The sequence below is a fragment of the Pezoporus flaviventris genome, unplaced genomic scaffold (assembly GCF_033815535.1).
Source record: "Pezoporus flaviventris isolate CSIRO_AGI_PZ_B2104156 unplaced genomic scaffold, CSIRO_AGI_Pfla_v1 ptg000064l, whole genome shotgun sequence".
Classification (NCBI taxonomy): Eukaryota; Metazoa; Chordata; class Aves; order Psittaciformes; family Psittacidae; genus Pezoporus; species Pezoporus flaviventris.
In genome coordinates this window covers 286,879-307,432 of record NW_026892612.1, presented here as the reverse complement: position 1 = coordinate 307,432, position 20,554 = coordinate 286,879, and the positions used below count along the sequence as shown (strand labels likewise).

The 20,554-nt window shown below is 41.4% G+C and overlaps 1 protein-coding gene across 1 annotated transcript in view; it reads right to left on the bottom strand.

Moving 5' to 3' along the window:
• Positions 1-4,974: 4,974 nt before the first annotated feature.
• The window catches only part of ENTREP1 (endosomal transmembrane epsin interactor 1), a 28,161-nt gene continuing 12,581 nt past the window's right edge, over positions 4,975-20,554 (bottom strand). Inside the window, 7 exon segments of the mRNA XM_061470765.1 lie at positions 4,975-6,568; positions 6,570-6,704; positions 7,834-8,123; positions 10,207-10,356; positions 14,003-14,078; positions 14,689-14,818; positions 20,346-20,464. Coding sequence (XP_061326749.1) covers positions 6,497-6,568; positions 6,570-6,704; positions 7,834-8,123; positions 10,207-10,356; positions 14,003-14,078; positions 14,689-14,818; positions 20,346-20,464 — 972 coding nt within the window. The 3' untranslated portion in view covers positions 4,975-6,496.

The following is a 20,554-nucleotide window of genomic DNA, read 5'->3' as shown; positions in this document are numbered from 1 at the left end:
TGCAGAGCATTGTACCTGTCAGTTAATCAGAGTAAGCCCAGGCCTGAGCTGTGTTGCACTGTGCTGCTTGCCCAGCGTGGATTTCAGGGATATCCCTGAGACACAGCATAAATCCAGCTGGATAGTTGTTAAGAGCGGAGCAGGCAGCCCTGCTTGGTACTGGTGGTGGGTGACACCACTTGTGTGTGTCCTTGCCTTTGTCTAGAAGTGCAGCAGTGTGTTCCCATGTGAACATCCTTTCAGCACAGTAGAATGAAGCTGTTCTTTTCTAAGAAAATCCTGTAATAGCTCAAACAACAAAAATGGGGTAACGCTTGCATTGATGTGGTCTACACGATGTTTTGTGCCCTGATACACCTGTTTTATGCTGCATAACTTGGGGTTCCCACCATCTGAAGGGATACAAAATTAGCTATACTATCCTCTTTCCTTATAACATTAGCTCTAATAAAATGTATTTTAAATGAGACTTTTGAGTCTGAGTGCATTTCTTACTGGAATGATAACGAACCAACACGTCCCAGTGCAAAACACATATGCGTTGGAGTTTTGGGTTTGGTTCTGTCAGTAAGGCAAGACTAATGTCCTACTATTAAGTGAGAAGGTCACTGAGCCAAAAGAGCATCTCTTTCAGACAGTTTAAATTTTAATTACAGTTTGCAAATTAACAACCTTCTTTCATAAAAGAGTTTTAGAACTCTAAGCACCAGTTTTTACCGAGAACCTGCTTTACATCTGAAGGTCTGCATTGTACAACTGGAGTTTTTAATTTAAACCATAGTACTAATAATTTGCAAGGTTCTTCAGTACTGCTTTTTTGACAGCTGCTTCCGCTGAGTGATGTATAATCATACCCCATACTTGCACAGTTTACCAAACTGCAGAGCCAGGAAAATAAGGCCAAATAAGGTGGCACATAAAATGCCCAGGTTGTGGATGTACATCCTGGCAGATTTTTGTGGCTTCCAGCAAGGTGACAACCACTGAACATTGATTTCAATGAAGTATGACTGTGGGTTGTCAGTTTTATGTAATAGTCTTAATTCATTAGGGGCACTGTTAGATATTGATGCACTTAATGTATAAGCATAAGGTGTATATATATTTAGCAAATAAAATTATGTATAAAAGGACATTATCCATGAATCCACATGCTGACTTCTTTCTGAGTGGAGGCAGCAGCAGTTCTTAGGAAACCAAAGAATTTTTACAGTATGCTAATTGGAAAATGCTTCTCAGACAGCGCAAAACAAGTAACTGCAGCACATATGGGAAGGGAGCTGTGGTTCATTTATAAAGAGCTTGACTGCTGCTGTAAATGCTAATGCAAACTACTTCTGTTTCTGTAAAAGTCCGTAGAAGGACAGGCTTTTTCCTACTCCATTACACTGGTTTTCAATACCCTTATTTTCCCTGCCGCTGACCACCTGGCATGACTGCTCTCCTGAAAGCCTCCCCTCCCTTGAAAGCTAGAATCCATTTTAGATGTTTGTATTCCAGCTCAGCCAGGTAACATATGCATGTTTTATGCTAATTCCTGTGCTTTCACAGCGGAATTTTCCGCCACTGGGTGATTTTACCAGTGAGCAAATTAAGGGGAGACAAGAATGTGTCTCTGAATCCTAAGTAACTGGCTAATGAACTTGAGCCTTCCCTATACCACCCTGTCACTTCTGATGCATGTGTGTGTAGGGGGAACAGGGGAAGGATGTAAGAATGACACTCAGGTACAATTTTTTTCCACTTCAGGTCCAGCTTTTATGCGTCTCCTTATGATAAGCATCCACTTATCTACTGATGCATCTCCTTATCATCTTCACCGTGTTGCAGTCTGCATGTACGCTTTCTTTCTTCCCTGTTTCATTCTATACGAGTCTTCCATGGCTTCTTTGAATTTCCCCACTGAGCGAGGAGATGTGTATGCTGCTCCTTCTCCAGAACGGCATCTTCAGGCGAGACCAAGCAAGTTTAGGAGAGGTACTGTGGCAGCAGTGCGAAGAGTGAGAGTATGACAGACAGCACTGAGTAGTGTGCTCTCCTGGTTTAGGATTACACAGTCTGGGACTAAGAGGGCAGTGTCCCACCCACTAATAAATTCCCATTGCTCTAACTGGAGGCTTTTCTGCAGGGTGAGAGCTGCAGGAGGAGTGGTGGCGGTTTGGAAGAGTGGTGTTGATGGACACTTTTTCATTAGTTCTGAAGGCTGACTGGATGGGAAATGAGACCACGTTTGCAATTTTGAAAAGGCATGAGAAGTACGCATCATAATGTATGATAGCTCATAAACCTGGTATTTAAAAAAAAAAATAAAAATTGACTGATGGGAGACTGGTTCTGATAAAAGAGATTTGCATAAATCTCTTTTCCTAGACAGATAAGAAGCACTTCAGGAAATGAAAATGATTCTTCTGTTGCTAAGGCTGCAATGTCACTGGAGCTGTGGTGATTACAGTTAGCCACTACACCCCTTGTAGCTCCTAAACACATTGCATGTTTTAAACTTGTTGAAATAGCATTGTGTGCTAAGTGTACTTTATATTACCTCTTGTTGTCATTCTAAGTATGACTAAGAAAAAGGAGCTGGCTATGATACTGTATCTCTCCATGCCTGAAGATAATTAAAGACTCACTACATTGTTTGTGTATATGCGTGACTCATTTTTTTTTACTTGCCATGTGATTGTTGTAATATTGGTAGAGAAACTTGTAGCTTGGAAAATTACTCAGTCTGTGAGAGCACTGTTTTGCAGTGCATTTGCTGCCAATCTAGAAAGTATTTCATTTCTTCTGGATTGGTGTGCCGCAGTCAGAGGGTTGTGGGGTTGTGTGTAAATCTGTGGCAGTCAGGGTGTGGTATCAGGTGTAGTGGTTGAAGGGGCTGGGCCCTGGTGGACAAAACACAAGTCTTTAACGGTATATAATCCTTGGTGTTAGGAAGGACCTGCCTGTCTAGTCCATAGCCAGCAACACTGTCAAGTTACTGGTGCAGATCACAGCCTGGCTACAGAAACTAGCCTGCTTGGTGTTCAGGCCAGTCTCCAAGAGATGGGGATTTCCAGTACTATTTGCACACTGATCCAGTTACAAAATTTGCAGGCGTGTTACAGGAGGTACATTGAGAACAGATAGGCCCCTACCCTGACATGAAGTGCCTCAGTGTGTACGCTATAGAATCATAAAATAATTTGTGTTAGAAAGGACCTTCGAAGGTCAAATAGTCCAACCCCCCTGCAATGAGCAGGGACATCTTCCACTAGATCAGGTTGCCCAGAGCCACATCCAGCCCAGCCTTGAATGTCTCCAGGGATGTGGCATCCACCACTTCTTGGGGCAACTTGTGCCAGTGTTTTACCACCCTCATTATAAAGAATTTTTCCTCACATCCAGCCTGAATCTCAACGTCTTTTAGTTTAAAACCATCACCCCTCGTCCTATTGCAGCAGGCTCTACTGCAAAAGTCTCTCCCAATCTTTTTACAGGCCCTTTTTAAGAACTGAAAGTCTGCAATAAGGTCTCCCTGCAGTCTTCTCTTCTCCAGACTGAACAACCCCAACTGTCTCAGCCTTTCCTTACAGGAGAGGTGCTCCATCCCTCTGGATCATTTCTATGGCCCTTCTATGGACCCTTTCTAGCAAGTCCATATATTTCCTATACTGAGGACCACAGAGCTGGATGCGGTACTGCAAGTAAGGTCTCATGAGAGCAGAGTAGAGGGCAGGATCACCTCCTTCGACCTGCTATTCATGCTCTTTTTGGTGTAGCCCAGGATACAGTTGATTTTCCGGGCTATGAGCGCACACTGCCGGCTCATGTTCAATCTGTACCTTTAAGACCTTCTCCTCAGGGGTACTTTCAATCCCTTCATCCCCCAACCAGTATTAATACCGCAGGTTGCTGGGACTCAGGTGCAGAATCCTGCACTTGGCCCGTTGAAGTCAGACTGGTTACACATAGTGCACTCTAGGCATAGATCTGGCCATCAGCTGTCTGAAGCAGTCCCATGGGGCAGAGAACAGGTTTTCCAGAGAAGCCTGTGATAACAGAAAGGTATTATTCAGAAAAGTTGATGACTGAATATGTAATTTTTTGGGGGGTATTTTTTTGTCTGGTAGAACAGCTGCTGCTGCCATATTGCTTCTCTTACTGTGAAAAGAGAGCCATAAAGCATGACTCTCTAAAATGCAGGTCATGTTTTGTGCAGATCACTAAGGAAACAGCTTACTTGAGTAATAATATGATTGATAGATTTTATAAATAATTGTGGCTCTAGTCCTGGAGTAATTACCTGATCAATTAGAAATTAAGAGCTACGGTAAACAGATAATTTATTTAAATGAATTTTTTTTCTTTCCTGTTATTGAAAACATGTACCTGCCTTTTGAAGCACCCTCCAATGGCTGATAACTTTAGCCCATGGTAAGTCCTGTTCCACTGGGATAATGAGCAATTAACCGAACTGTAATCAAGTCTCCCAAAGCTCACGCTGCATCCTGACTTGGGGCCCAGCGACCTGTGCAGACTTTTCTCCCAGTAGGATGGCATGGAGTTTATATGTACAGCATGACAGCAACATAAGAGCTGTCAAGAGGTACTGGAAGTACAATTTGCAAATATGGGTGTGCATGATTTTCCTCTTCCACAACCTAGTTTTGGAAGGGCAATGATTAACTGGGAAAAGGAAGCTAATAGAGAAGGTCTGGAAGAATTCCCACTTAAGATGATGCATGTTAACAAGAAGAAGTGGCATTTTAAATGTGATGGAAAACATGTAACAGAGCTGAGATAAATCCTAGCATAAGGAAGCATGTGTTCTTGTGATGTTTTCTTTTGTCTCCAAGATAAAACCCCTCAATTTTTACTCACTATGCTCTTACTTCTGAAAGCAAAATGTACCGATATGCCAGCACTTCAGCAAACACAATACCCCTAATGTGCTTCCTCTACTAGACAGGCAATATAAAACTTCAATTCCAGTACAAGGAAAAGCATTTTATTTTATTCAAGTGATCATCTTTAGCTAGTTGAGCCATACTGCATGGTTTCAACTTCAGAACAAGCTTAATTAAAACTCATTTTAAAGCTTTTATAAGCAGCAGGAACATTTAGCCATCCTGTTGAGACCCAGAAGGCTACAACTAGCCTTGCAAATAAAATTTGAGTGGCTGATCCCAGCTTCTGGAAATACTTAAGTGTATTCCACATTAACAGCACACATATAGAACAGAGCTTAACAACCTGTCTGCAGGCAACAGCTTGAGCCAACTGGCATATACATTTGTTTGAATGGCATAAACCAGATTAACTGTATGAATTATAAAAGCTGGACCTAGTATTTGTTAAGGAAAAGTCACACCTTGGTAGCTGACATCACAAGTGGAGATGAGAGTAAATCAACAGCTCTAGTGGCTGCCATGGCAGAAAAAGTAAAGAAATATCAACATTTAAGAGCTCAGGAATTAACAAATGCCATTACTATAAATTTCTGGTATTTCCCTTAGGAACATGAAGCATCAAGTCAATTGTGAACCACTAGCTGGACTAGGACTCCACCTCCTGACAGGAAAAAGTCACTTGCTATTTATCAAATAGGGTGCTTTTTACACCAGTAGGTATGGTACATATGTCTGTAAGTCAGCACAGTCAGTTGTAAGATCTTAGTTTGTATAATGAATTGTAAATATACTGGTGAAAGGTAATACTGTGATTGCTTGACCACTGCAAGCCAGAGGGCTCTGGTAGTATATAGGGACCACAATGAAAACACCACCCATTACTGGCCTTTGCTTAGGTGGACACCTGTACATAACCCAAAAAAAGGAACATGGATAATTTTGTATATGTTTGATAAATAGCCAGAGGTGTGAATTCATGGGTCACTGGCCTAGTGGTTAAGATTGCCCAAATAATGTTAAGGTGTTACTTAACTGCTGCATATATGCTTCCAGCATGGATGGTAGCTGGTACATAATAAGCACCTCTACTAGGAAGTAAATTGCTATATGCTAAGGAAAACAAAAGAGAAAAAACTTACAAAAATATCAGTGGAGATATGGAAATGCACACCAGATGAACAGAGGCACTGACACCGACCCTGCTCTCCAATGAGATACAAAGTGCACACATGCATTAACTGACCTTGCCTCACCTCAGTAAACCAAGGCATAGGGCTGGTCTGCCATCTCTCTTGTAACCTGAGGTAAAAAAAGCAAATCCATCCTAACTGGTGACAGACTAAAGAGGTGTGACAGAACAGTACTGTACTACAAAAAGACTAGTTGCACCTGAGAGGCCGATACAGGCCTGATTACAATCTGCTTAATAGGCTTTGTAGAACAAGCATCCCCTTAAAAGTCTGAGCGTGGGGGTGTAAAAAGAAAATGGATTATCAACACGCTCTTCCACCCACTTAGTTTGAGAAGGGCAGAGATGATTTTCCTATGTAGCACGTATGTCTGACAGACAGAAGCGCTCTACAGAGGAATAAACATAAACCAGCTCAAAGTACAGTTTCCCTGACAACACCAATAACACTATGAGGCTGTTCACGCTCTGCTTTCCGGATCCCCCTCATTGTTCAGTTCATCTTTATCTGTGGTGAAAGTACTCAGGTCACCACAGCTCTCCAGGTGAAGCAGTCCGGGATGCTGTCTGGGAAGTAACGCATGGACATTCAATGGCATGGCTTGATGAGCAGGTGACAACATCTTTAAAAGGGGAAAAGAAAAAAAAATCAGATCTGTTTTTGGGCTCTTGTTCCATTAAAACAGTTTCCTACCCAACTAGGAAGAGGCTGATTGATTGTTATTCTTTAAAAATAGCAGACAGCGCTACAATCAAAGAAAGCTAAGACTAAAACTACTGTTTGTCAAGGAGGCATGGGAAGAGAGATCCCAATTGGGAAAAGAAGTGAGTGTTGCCTCTTTTTATCTTTAAAGCTGCATGAGAATTATCTCACCCCAAACCATGGTGTGTCAGGTGTTGCTTAATAGGAACCCAAACGTTGCTTCCTGCTGAAGCCACTTGTCTGCAATAACTTTCAGGCCAGGTCTATCAAATCCTCATGAGAACTTAAACTTTTTTTTTTCCCAAATGGTTCTTCTGTCAAATTTGATGAGGCTTTTGTTGCCTCTAGGCTGCAGGAGGAAATTTCACTTTATCTGCAGAATCTAAATTACAGTCTTTAATGTGTTTTGTGCAATAACCAAAACCAGTTGTCACAGCAAATCAGTTGTACCTTGCATGAATCAACTCATCTATCCAAATGGTCTGTAAGCCACCAGAACATTTATTTGATAAGGTCTGTAATGTCTGAAACTTCTGAATACTCATTCCATGAATGTAAGCACATATTTTCTACTTTCTGCTTTTCTCCTTTTAGTGCTAGAACTTAATTTTATCCTAGGAGCCAATCATAAAAAAGTTGCTTCTAGGGGGTTGACATAAAAATTTCCTTGTCAACCTCCATTTCTTCCAGTTTATAATAGTAAGTGCTTTATTAACACCTCTTCCCTATATACTGCCACACTCAGTATAAAACACTGTCACATTATTTATAGCTCCTGATTCTACCACAGAAGACCATCTCCTTTAGCTTGTAAATACACATGTATTCAGTCCTCTGAAAACTGTCCTGACCATGTGCTAGGGAGAGCAAAAGGCATCATAGCTGCATAGCCTCTCACAGACTTCCTAAATAAAAATAAAGTACTAAAGGAAGTTAATTGGGTTCAAAAACTCTGATACATAAAGCAGAGTGGCAAGCGTAACCCTGTACTCACAAATGAAGGCCAACAGGTTTCCACATCACTTGTTAACTACAAGTGATAAAACTACCTGCTCAAGGAACGTGGCACTGGTGATAGCTTCTGCCATATGTTTCTCATCTGATTTTAAAACAGACTTGATATTTTCCACCAATTCGTGTATGTCAGGGCTCATGCTGCAGGAGGACTGCTCCAGGATCCATGCCACAAGCTGTTTCGTGTCTGTATAAGACTTGTAGTCTATCAAAGATCTAGGTCTTCCCCTCAAAGGTCTTTCTCTCAAACTGTTCCGCAAGGTGACAGCAGAGAGTGGTGGTTTTACTTCAGTCTGCGTGGCAGCTTCATAGCTGGGCACTGCCTCTGAAGACAAAGACCAAACAAAGCAAACAATCCACCTGGTTCACAGTACTGTTATTCAGCAACTACCCCCTGAGATTTCAACCCTGGCTCAACAATGATGTGGTGCACATTGTAACCGTGCAAAGCGTAAGAGTCCGGCATGGTTATGGCAGCATGCAAGGCCTGCTCTGTAGTGCATTCACTCTAGAGAAAATGCCTGTAAAATAGAGTCGTACATAGCTATGTTGAGTGTGTACCACATGCCAAAGGGTCTGGAGGGACATTTCTGGGAAAGAAATGTTTGCTAGTTGATGTACATCAATTCCTTTCTCTTTTGCTTCTCTTCTGAACAGACCTGAAATGAGCCTGGAGTGTTAAGGTTGACGCACAGTTATAAAAGCAGGGTAAGCAAAGCTTGAAGGCTTTTATGATCTCTCCTAAACTCTGTAACTTTCAGGTATTACCAGTAAAATGACTACTTACAATATATCTTACTTACTATATATATATATATATATATATATACAAGGTTTATATATATACAAGATATATATATACACACAAGGTATATATATACACACATATAAAAAAATATGTACTTACAAGATAATTGCTTGTCAAGATGGAAAAAGCTAGTAATACTACAAAGTGGACATTTAATTGAGGGGAAAACCAGAAAAAAACAAATAAAACAAAACAAAAACAACAAAATAAACCATAGCCAAAGACAGCACCCAAAAGCCTCGGAAAAAAACAAAAACAAAAACAAAAACAAAAACAACCAAACAAAAAAAAACCAACAGAACACCGAAACTCCAAAACATTCAAAATTACCTTGCAAGGACTAAACTATGGCCAAGACAGAATCTGTTCCACTGTCTTTGTTCCAAATAAAAATCCAATGCCTTTGAGCCAAAAATCATCATCATTTTGGCCCCATTAAAAAGAAAAAAAAAAGTAAATAGACCCACATAGAGGTTGTTCAAGAAGCACTTTAATGTTGGCTTTATGCCTAACTCAGCAATACCAGGCGGAGATGCAAAACTTGCCAGCAAGAAGAGCCCTAACTAACTTGAAGCAACTTCCTTTGTTCTGTTGCAGCTGAGTTCCCTTTCTGCAGCAATCATATATTTAACTCTCAGGTCCAGTGCTGAACAGACCTAGCCTCAGTTACACTGAGCCTAAGGAACCCAAATACTTCTGACTGATGGAATCTCTCAACAGTAAAAATGCTCTGCTCCACTTTCACAACTGTGACACAGCTATGGCTCTGTGTCATGCAACTACTGCTTCAGCAGCAGATTCTGCAGAATGCTGTGGTGTAAGCTGATAGGAGGAAAAGAAAAGCACATGATATATCAGAGACATAAAAACACTCCACAAATTAGTAAGTGTAATCTGGATAAGTATGCGCCCAATATTTAACATAAATGGTTGTCACTAATGTGTCTCCTCTCTGCTTACATTTTGTGAGTGCTAATATGCAGCCACTATCAGGATTCCAGTATCCTTTAATAAAAAACTGCAAGACTCTTGACAAGTGGATTTTTAAGACTCAGCAGAATCAATGACTCTGCAGTCACACTAGCAGCTTTCCCATAGCAACTGAATTGGATGACTGACACAAACGTAGCTGCAACAGACTTCATCAGCTTTCCACTGTGTTTTTTCTGTATTGAGGGTTTTGGGAGTTTTTGATGCTATGAGGAATGAGAAAAGGTGTGCAAATTTATAGGCTGGTACCAAATACCCAAGCTAATGTTGCTTAAAATTGCTTACTCTGACAACTCTTGAAGGCTTTTAGATGCCAGTGCATGAATACACTGAGGAGTCCTATGTGCTCCCTCCCTCTCATCTTCCACCATGCCTCCCACCTCCCCAAGCTGACAATGCCTGCTACAGACCCTGTTCCTAGATGTGAAAGCCTGAAGAGTGACAAGACTAAGGTGCTGGTTGAAGAATATTTGGCATTTGCTGCAATGTAGGTACTCTGTTAGGAGACAGTATCTGATTTCTGCACGTACGAGGTTCAAGGTGCTAGCCTTCTGACAAATGGTCTTTTAAGCACTGATTAAGTAAGCACTGATAGAGAAAATCGAGTCACCTTGGAGCAACCGACAGTACAGCAAAGAGTCGCTGTTGGACCGTTTCATCAAAGGATTGAAGGCTCTTCCGCCGGCTCTGTCTGCGAGCACCCAGCTTGCATTTGAAGGGGAACGGCTCACTCTGCTGGAAGGCTCAGGCATTTCTTCACCTGAGTAACCGGGAATTATAAAGATGAAGGAAAATCATTTAGAATAAAGCAGATCTGTAAAAGACATTATTAGAAATTACTACTGATTTTTTTTTCTCCTCCATAAATGTGTAACGATTTAACACAAAAGTTTAAAGGTGCATGTATGTGCACATATACCCACACTCGCCAGTAACACTGGTCTAAAGCCTGCGTAAACCCTGTAGAAACCTGTTCAGTCTCAGCTACTGCAGCTGCAGTAGCAAAAAAATGCAGCTTTGCCTAGTAATGACCTCATCTTAAACTATATCTGATCAAAGGGAGCTATAGCTTTCTTTGACAGAAAACCAAACCCCACAGAGGCCGAATCCTCCTGCAGATCAGCTGTCATACCAAGATAGGGCAGCATATAGTCAGAAGTCAGTTACCATTTGTAGTTAGGTAGCTCAAAGATCACTCACCAATCCATAGAAGGGAATCAAAGACCCTTTTCATGAGATTCTTTAGTAAAAGTTTTTCCTGAATTCCTGTGATATGTTTCATTTTTCAGGGTATGGTTATGTGCTGCAATTCCTACAGCTGCCTTTTAGTGAAAAAGGACAAGATGAAGGTATGTGTTTCTCAACAAGCTTGGCTCTTTACCTTCATCTGACAGCACCTGGCATATTATAGAAAACAACATTCTTGCTCATGCAAGACCAAAAAAACAAATTAATATATACAGCCTTCAGAACATGGCAAATGTTTGTGCTGCAACTGTAATGGAAATGTGTCAGAACATTCAAGAAAATTAAGGCTTGGATGACATGTATTTGTTGAACATAGCACCTTATCTCCTACTCAAATGCAATCTAGAATCTTTAAAGAGAACAGTGACAGAACCTATATAAAGCAGATACCAGCCTAGAAAGTCAGGAGGTAGGAGCCCGGAACCAAGCATGGCAAACCAAAAATCAGTCAGGATTAAAGAATCCATCATCAGCATAAAATTTTAACACCAGTGGAGCTGTGCCAGCAGTCAGTCTTTGAGGTACAGTGCTGCTGGTACTCTGGAGAAGTTGGAGTTTCTTAACTACTAAACAGATGAAGTAATCAATTTCATGATCTTTTGATAATTCTTCATTCATATTAATGTTTCAGATGTCAGAGAGATAACTGACTTAAGCTGCTGCATACTGGAAGTGTGCATACCTAGTATGTGAAGATACACAGCAGCTGCCAATAATAAGCTATCTGTAGAACATTGCATGTCTTCCTACTTACAGTCACCAGGGAAAGTCCAATTTCGCTTTACAGGAGTGCTTTTTAAGTCAGTAAAACCATTTTAGCTGGCATAAAGAAGCTTACGTCTCCTGCAGCCAGCAGGCAGGACTCCCCGAGTTCTGCTGGCAGACAGTAGTGCGTAGCTTCAACTTCTGTCGGGAGCTACACTTAGTCCTGATGATGCCAAGAGGATCATGGCATCATACACAAATGCCTTGGCATGACAGACTATCAGCATAAACTGAAAGTTCAGCTTTTATTTATAGACTGTTACTCTACATCAGCTGAGACAGCCCATGGAGTTACCCTAACACAATTCCAACATGTCCCCTCATTCTGAATTTTCCTCCTGCTGTGGTCTAACCCCAGTAGGCTGTTAAGCCCCACGCAGCTGCTCACTCACTCCCCCTCTGGTGGGAAGGGAGAAGAATTGGAAGGGCAAAAGCGGAAGAGATAAGAGTTTGGGGGAGTGCAGAGGGCAGACACCAAACCACCACCAACAAAACAAACCAAAGAAAAACCAAGTGGTGCATAAGCAGTAGCTCACCATCAGCTGACTGATGTCCCTGAGCAATGGCAAACTGGAAAACTGCCATGTGGCATGGGGCATCCTTTTGCTCAGTTGGGATCTGCTGTCCCAGATGTGCCCCATCCCAACATCTTGCTCAGCCCCAGCCTACACACTGCAGGGGTGAAGGGGCAAAGTAAGAGATGGAGCAATCCTCATTGCCGTGCAAGTACTGCTTAGCAACAGCTAAAACACTGGTGTGTTGTGAACACCATTTTGGTTGGAAATCCAAATCAGCACCATATATGCTGCTATGAAGAAAATGAACTCCATCTCAGCAAGGCCCAGTATACCCCCCTAAACATGACTAAAGGATGAGATACTGCTCAGCATATTTCCTTTTCTTAAATTCATTGCTCTTAGGAAACCTTGGCTTCTAGAAGAGGCAATGTTAATATTCTTTATTAAGATTACTAGCCTTTTAATTTGGAGGAAAAAAAGAAAAAGGAGAGAGAAAAAGAAAGAGCAGGAGAGGAGGGTATAATTTATCACATGTGCTCAGGTCTGCTTACTTGCAAAGGTAAGTTTTTAAATACAAAGAATACCTCAAACAGTACCTCAGCATAAGTTTGGTGGTGGTGTTTGCTTTTGTGCTTTCACTTTTGGTTTGTGGGTTTGGGTGGGTTTTTTTCCTGCCTCTCCTTCACAACATCTTGCATTTTTTACAGTATTGTTTTCCTATTTTCCATTCTCATAACTTTAAGCAGTCACCATGCAGCCTTATGTTTGATATCCCATTTTTGTTTGTGCTCAAAGTACCCAGAGACAGCAACAGCAGTTTTATTAATGACTCTTGAGAATTAAACTTTTTGCTACAACTCTTGTGAATTTTTTCTGGTTATCACAACTGATACGGTATCAGAAGCATCCAAGTGCTTGTTTTCAGAAATCTCAGGTAGACTGCCAGAGTGTAAGGGAACTTAGAAGGACTTGTTATTTGTTTGAAATATTACTTAGTGTAAATTTTTTTCCTGCTGCCACTTGGCAGGGACAATTCAGCTGATGAACTTCACACCAAGGTTTTCCTATAGCTTGAGAAGTAAGTTGGCAGAAGGGAAGCACCGGTCAAATAAAAGATTTGTGGCTCCCCCGCCAGCCCAACTGTGTTTACTCTCTATATGCTTGAGCTGTGAATATTGTGCAGATAGGCAGGCGTATAGCCATCTGTTGCACAAAATATTCTCCCCCATAATGGCAAGTTCAAGTGAAAAGTGGAACAGTTGCAAAACTTGCCTGTGACTTACCTGGGAGCTGATAACATTTAGCTGCAAGTGTGTATCACAACAAAGATTAGGCTGAAAACAACTTGGAACCATTTCCATTCATTTTCTAAAACAATATTGAGCAAAGCTGGATGTGGTATCTAATAGTCTAGCTAATGTCCTGTAAGTATGCATGAACTATGTATTAATTAATTCTTCTGGTGCAAGGTGCATAATAGAGTAATTCCTGCATTTAGCTCAACACAGTCTAGCTTTATTTTATCATTTTCCTGTTTTCATCAGCAACAAACTGTCAACAGACACCATCAGTACTCAAATTGAAGCACTGGAGCTGAGCATTCTTTCCTACAGCACATGGACTTATGAGTCAGTGGCCATCTTGCAGATTATTAAAAAGGAAATATATCTTTGTTTCTGTATCTTAAAAACAAACAACTTTTTACATATTTTAATCATTAATTGCTGTCCTACTGCACAAAACAATTATGATTCTGTAGCTCTCTGGCTTGCAGTACTGTAGCTGTCTTTCAAAGAAGTAATAATGCTGCTGCTACATTAAGTCATCTGGGCTGGGTAGAACTGTCAAATACAAATTCTAAAGTACAGTTTTTACCTTGAGAAGCCTCCCTGTCACTCACTTCCTCCAGATCGCCAGCAACTTCCATGACATGTATTTGGAGTGCACTTTCCTGGAATAAAATAGAAAGGTTCAAAAATCACAAGCCACCATCTTTTTTCTGGTACTAAGACCTGCAACATCCACTTTACAAAAGTGAACACTTCTGCTTAACTGCACAGTGACTATGTCATATATATTTAATCCCACTCCAAAAAAAAGGCTAGTGAGTATCTAAAATTAGTGTTCATCATCCAGGTCAGCCAATTCTATCCTGCTGAGTATTTTCATTTTCTGTGAAAAAGCACCTGTCTCCTGAAAACACCAGTGAAAAGGCATCAGTGAGCATAGCAAAACCCTGACCCAGACCCACATGGGAGGGAAGTAAAGGAAGAAGGCAGCACAAGTGTCCTCTAGAATAACCAGCAACAGATGTGCCCAACAGCACATTCTGCTCTTTTTCCAATGTGTGGACAGAGTTTTCCAACTGGGGAACTTTTGCATTCTAAAGGTGGTTTATTAAAGTCTCCAGTAAAATTTACAGCAAGCCACATTTGTAAACACACATGTTCTCCTGCTATTCTGAAATTTAGAGATACTGGACTTATGTTTACCATACCTCAGTGCAACTTCACCTCTGTAGTGGAAGTACAAGCTACACTTTAAACTCCTGTGGGCCATACCTGCTCAGAGCTGTTCTCGCTCTGCACAGCTTCATAAGGAGGAGGTGGCTCCAGAGGACAGAACACTTCAATGCCCTTGATTCGTGACCCATAAATATGGGGCAATGGAATCACATCAGAGCCAAGCATCCTGCAAAAAACAACACCAAGCAACTCCTTTAGTATGGCCACAAAAGATTATCTGCTACCAAAGTCCACTGGCTTTCCTGTGCCAGCTCATATTTTGGGATTTTTCCAATGTTTTCATCAGAACTTCAAACATCTTTGGGCAGTGCAGCATCCAGGAACCCATTTCAATTTTAGTTCTCAGAGATTCAGTTTTGTTTCAAGAGATTCAAATACAGGTGGTTACTTAAAATGCAGCAACCTGCTCTAATTTTTGTGAGCTACCAAATTCTGAATTATAACTGAAATTCAAGAGACTTCTAATCTCATGTTAAATGTTCAGATACAGCTGCATAGAATAAGGCAAACTCAAACTAAAGGCTGTTTTTGCGATGATGCTCAACTAAAATTTGCATAAGCTAAATGTACCTCATGGTTAACTTTACTTCTCAGTTTTCAAAGAGCTCTATGAAACCTGGAATGCAGCAGGTATCTTGAAGACCTTTTGCTATATCATCTTGCTCTTAGGAGGTAGCTCAGAGAAGGAAGAAATCAGAACAGCGCCTGGAGAAACTCTTCGGCAAATGCCAATTTTGATAACATAAGTTTACATTACACTGTTAACACCGGAACAAAGTGTGGTGGTTGACAGCAGAGCTACCAAGGGGACGTTCCCCATACATTCTTCAGAGAAGTCTGTGACCCAAAGTATCTCAATTCTTCTCTGCATTTTATTCTATTCTAAATTTCTGATTTGGTACTGAGAAGTGACCTCAAGCAACACACAAAAGTCCACATTTTGCCCTCTGGACCTATGTCAGACTTGCAGCTACCTCTTGCAGCTAGTGGAAGCAGCCTTTCTACAAAGAAATGTTACACAAGAGCAAGTCCTTCCTCCTGGAGTTTAGGGCTTCTCAGGACACTGATGGAAGGAAAAACGATGACTATGTAAATGAGTTTCTTAAAAGGTGAAGGGAAAGGGCAAAGTGAATGGCTGCTTACAGAGAAAAAGAATAAAGCTTCCAAAAAAAGAAATGGGAGCACTTTTGTGAAAAGGTCCTGGCAAAATAATGGGGGTAATGCATAGAGAAATTTGAGGAAAAGAAAGGAAATGTTTTCATAACTAGTCATTGGGTGTTTTAATCTTAAAAATGGGGGAAATACAAAATGCTACAATAGTTTTTAATCTCATTCTATTTCCTCTGTTCCTTAAAGCTCCAGAATAATTTTGGAGTACGATGAACATCGATGCTCTGTTGTCACTAATTCACGTTTTTCTAGTACATTCATGCTCAGCTTATATTCTATGTAGGCCATAAAATTTACATACTTCTTAACCCTTAGTTTTGTTTTTAAACATGTCTGATCTGGCCTTCCCAGCTGTCACACCTTGAAAACTGATCTTGCATCCAAGAATTATATCATGTTGCAACTTTTTATAGAACATGCAACTAGAAAAGCATTCCCTTAAGTCCCGTAATATAGAAGTAATTTCCAGGATGTGTACATTTGTCAGTCTGTTTTTTAGCTCTTCATTTCCACTCTCCCTTTTTATGTAAGAAAGTTGATTCCTGCGTAAAGCCTGCAGCTCTTTGAAGTGATGATACAGGAAGGTAGGGAAGAGTCTATTGCCCAGAGACTGTTCCAGACCATGCGAAGGCTCTGTACCACTGCTAGTAAGCAGGACACTGAAGGGGGAAGGCACATGCTTAGTGACCTCTTGAGCACCTTCTGCGTTCATGCCTCAGTGGAACAGCAGAATCAAGGTTTTGTCCTCCTGAAAACTTTAGTGTTGCGGTAGCAGGAATATGTTCAATGGTTAAGAAACAACTGTCAGCAGCATATGGGTCCAATTGAGACACATACTGAATTTGAGAATACACAACTTGGATAAAGAGATTCGCATTTTGGCAAATGTCTCTAGTCCCCAAATGGTACTTTATACTGGACGGGGGTAGATTTCTAGACTCCAGGTGATTGGCTTGCTCCCCAATATGGATCACCTCTTCCCTTAAACTCACATGCCTTATGACATTTTGTATTTTATTCTTCACATGGGAAATCAGCTGTAACTCCCAATGTTGTACCAGTCCTGAAAAACAACTTTATTGTCACTTCCTCATTTATGAAATAACAAGATGTCCTGGGTTCAGCAGTAGCAGTCATGTTTCTCCTCCTTGGTAGCTGGTGCAGTGCAGTGTTTTGACTTTCGGCTCGGGAACAGAGCTGATAGTGATGTTTTGGTTTGGCCAAGGACTTTGTGAGCCTCATGCTCTGCCAGGGAGGAGGGGAAGCCAGGAGGAAGCAGAGACAGGACACCTGACCCAAACTGACCAAAGAGCTATTCCATACCACAGCACGTCATGCCCAGGATGTAACTGGGAGTTAGCCGGAAGGGCTGGGAGACTGCAGGGTTGGAGGAGGTATCGGTCGGAGCTTGGTCGGGCTTGGGGGCGAGTTATCGGTCAGCGGGTGGTGAGGTGTTGTATTCTGTTCCCTTGTTATTTCCTTTATCATTATTATCATTGGTGGTAGCAGTAGTGATTTGTGTTATACCTTAGTTACTAAACTGTTCTTATCTCAACCCGTGGGAGTTGCATTCTTTTGATTCTCCTCTCCGTCCCTCCGAGAGCAGGGGGAGGGCAAGAAAGGGGGGGAAGTGAGTGAATGAATTACCTGACTGGGTTTAAACCACGACACAAGATAAGAGGTAGAAGTTGACCCGACATTTGTAAAGCTGTTTTGTTTTGTCTACCACTATATAAGATAAATATAGAAGTTTTCCCATGAACAAATGAACAAACCAATTAATTGGTTTTGCAGCATCTCGGGCTCTGTGATTTGAAGGATGGAGAACAGCTACATGTTCCAGATATGTTCTTGGCACATGTTTTGATCACCGCAGTGTTCCCTTTGTCAAAGGAATGTAACTGGTTTAGAGTCACCCCAGGTGAAGATTGCAGATGGTGGTTCACTATCCTGGGTGCAGTTTCTTTCACCCCTCTTTCCCACAAAGGTTTTGGATTGGAGTCCATGGGATGTCACCATTGAAAGCCAGGTCACAAGTGCAACACGGTGCTCAGGGTAGAGTCTGGGTGGGGAGGGAGAAGTGTGAGATGACGCGGCTGAGTAAGGGAAGGCCGGGTCCCATCCCATCCCATCCACTCTGCTGGATCCAGACTAGAGTGAGTCATATTCCCCCATTTGCCAAGAACGGAAATTGACCCTTGTCTGCTGTTTTCATTTCTGCGCTGCTGCATAACTACCCTGAGCACCTTGAAAAAAGTAGCCTGACTTCAGAAAGAAGTCACCATCACTTACATGTTATTATCAACAAGTTTTAGTGCAGTCGTAAGCAAGGTAGCTATCCAATATTAGACCGCAGAAGCCTTAAATAACTGTTCAGCAGCACTTACTGTGCTGAAAATAGACAAAGAGAAATAGTGTTGCTGGGAAGGAGATAACCATCTAGAATGACATGCCAGATAAAGAACAGAAGTCCCATTTTAAAGCAGGGAAACTGTGACAAACATATTTCAATAAATACCTATATTCAAAGGGATCAATTGTCTTGGTTTAAGCCCAGCTGGTAACTCAGAATCACGCAGCCGCTTGCTTGCTCCCACCCCTTTCCTTCCCCACTCCAAGAGGGATGGGGAGGAGAATCGAAAGAATGTCACTCCCACGGGCTAAGAACAGTCCAGTAACTAAGGTATAACACAAATCACTGCTGCTGCCACCAGTAATAATAATGATAAGGGAAATAACAAGGGAAGAGAATACAACCGCTCACCACCCACTGACAGATACCCAGCCAGACCCGAGCAGTGATCTAGCCCTTCCGGGTAACTCCCCCCAGTTCATATACTGGGCATGACATGCTGTGGTACGGAATACCTCTTTGGCTAGTTTGGATCAGGTGTCCTGTCTCTGCTTCCTCCCAACTTCCCCTCCTCCCTGGCAGAGCATGAGGCTCACAAAGCCCTTGGTCAGAATAAACATTACTGAGCAACAACTGAAAACATCGGTGTTATCAGCGTTGTTCCCAGGCTGAAAAATCAAAAACAGCTCTGCACCAGCTACTAAGAAGGAGAAAAATGGCTGCTACTGCTGAACCCAGGATATCATTACACACAGACACACCATTCTCGTTGGATAACTAGGTTCAACCAAGACTTGCATTGATGATTTTTAGTAATGTTTGGAAATCAACCCCAGTCTTTGGTGTTTTAGATGATTTAGATGATTTCTGTGAAAGGGACTTTTTCTAGGTAATTCCAAGATCTGTAATTACCTCTACAAGGGCCACAGAGTCTTCAAAGTCATGCATGCCATTTCTGATGAAACTGAAATAAACTAAACAGTTTTGAATACTGCAAAAAGCAGGATTTTTAAAGAAGAGCAGAGCAATACGGTCTGCTTCAGTATCATGATGTTCTATGTATAAACATTGTGTGCTCACAACAGAATAATGCAGTCTCACTTGAGTCATAAGCTAATAAACAAAGCTAAACTGTAAGTTACTGGGAAGAGTGCAAATCCACCTGTAGAATGAACAATAACAACACCCAGAAGTCAAACTGCAAGTAATAGAGATATTAGTAAGTCCCAGTACAGCAAAATAATGGAGTTGATGCCTAATAGACAAGCTACATGATTTTTAGCCATACTGTTCTTCAAAACAAAACAAACAACTCCCCTGCCAAATTTACATTTTAATTTTTTATCAGACTAACTATACTGAAGATGGCATCCTTCTGCAACATGAAGACTTTCTGCGTGTTTTCTTACTCATGGGAAAATTCATACAGCTATTGTTTTAACCTCCTCCCAATACTTGTTGTCTTTGTAGTCATGAACTGAAGAAAAAAAAAAAAAAAGCAGTGGAGGGATGTAGGGGACAAGTAGAGATTACCATGCTATCCTTTTCAATATGTAAACTCATCCTCCTTGTGCACTCTCACTCCTCCTCCATTCTACAGCTGCCACTGTGAAGGAGCCCTGCAGTAACACCAGGTACAAACCCTGCCTCACAGTTCAAAGCTGAGAACCAAGATAAGGGTAGTGATTACCCATCCTGGCAGTACCATCAAAACATACCCTTCAATCAGCCCTAATTGCCAAAGAGTGAGAAGGAGAATCACTGTGGCAAGAAGGTCTGTGGGGGATCAGGCTGCCATTCAGGGGTCTCTCACACAAGCCTTGCCAAGAGATTGCTCTTGGCTTTCTATCACTGCATTGACAGCATCATAAAAGCTTTCAGCCATGTCAAATCATGGTATTTGTCTTACCAAGAAGCAGTTCCTACAGAATCTAAAGTGAAAACCACAAAATTATGCCCTTCAACAATGCTGTATTTATACTGCCTCTTAAAAAGCTTTTCCTTCCCCCTGTCTACAAAGTCACCAACCTTTTTCAGTAAATAACAGAGAAAATGGTCTTGAGAAAAATAAAAAAATAAACAAAACAAAAAAAACCCCAAACAAACAAAAAAACCCCACCAGATTATGCAATATTCCCAAAGACACTATAAGAAAGGAAGAGAGGCTTACCTCCAAGTCACTCGTGGAGTAAAAGAATTAAAAGTTGAAAAATAGGAGGGAGGTGGCACAGGTGGGACAAAATCATCAAGATCCAAAGCGTGATCTTGGTCTTCAGCCTGAGATTCACCCTAATCAAATGAAACTTCTGTTAAAAACCTTCTGAGACACAAAAACTTGCTGAACTGTGTAATTCAGTAATGCTGTTAGTACTGCTGTTT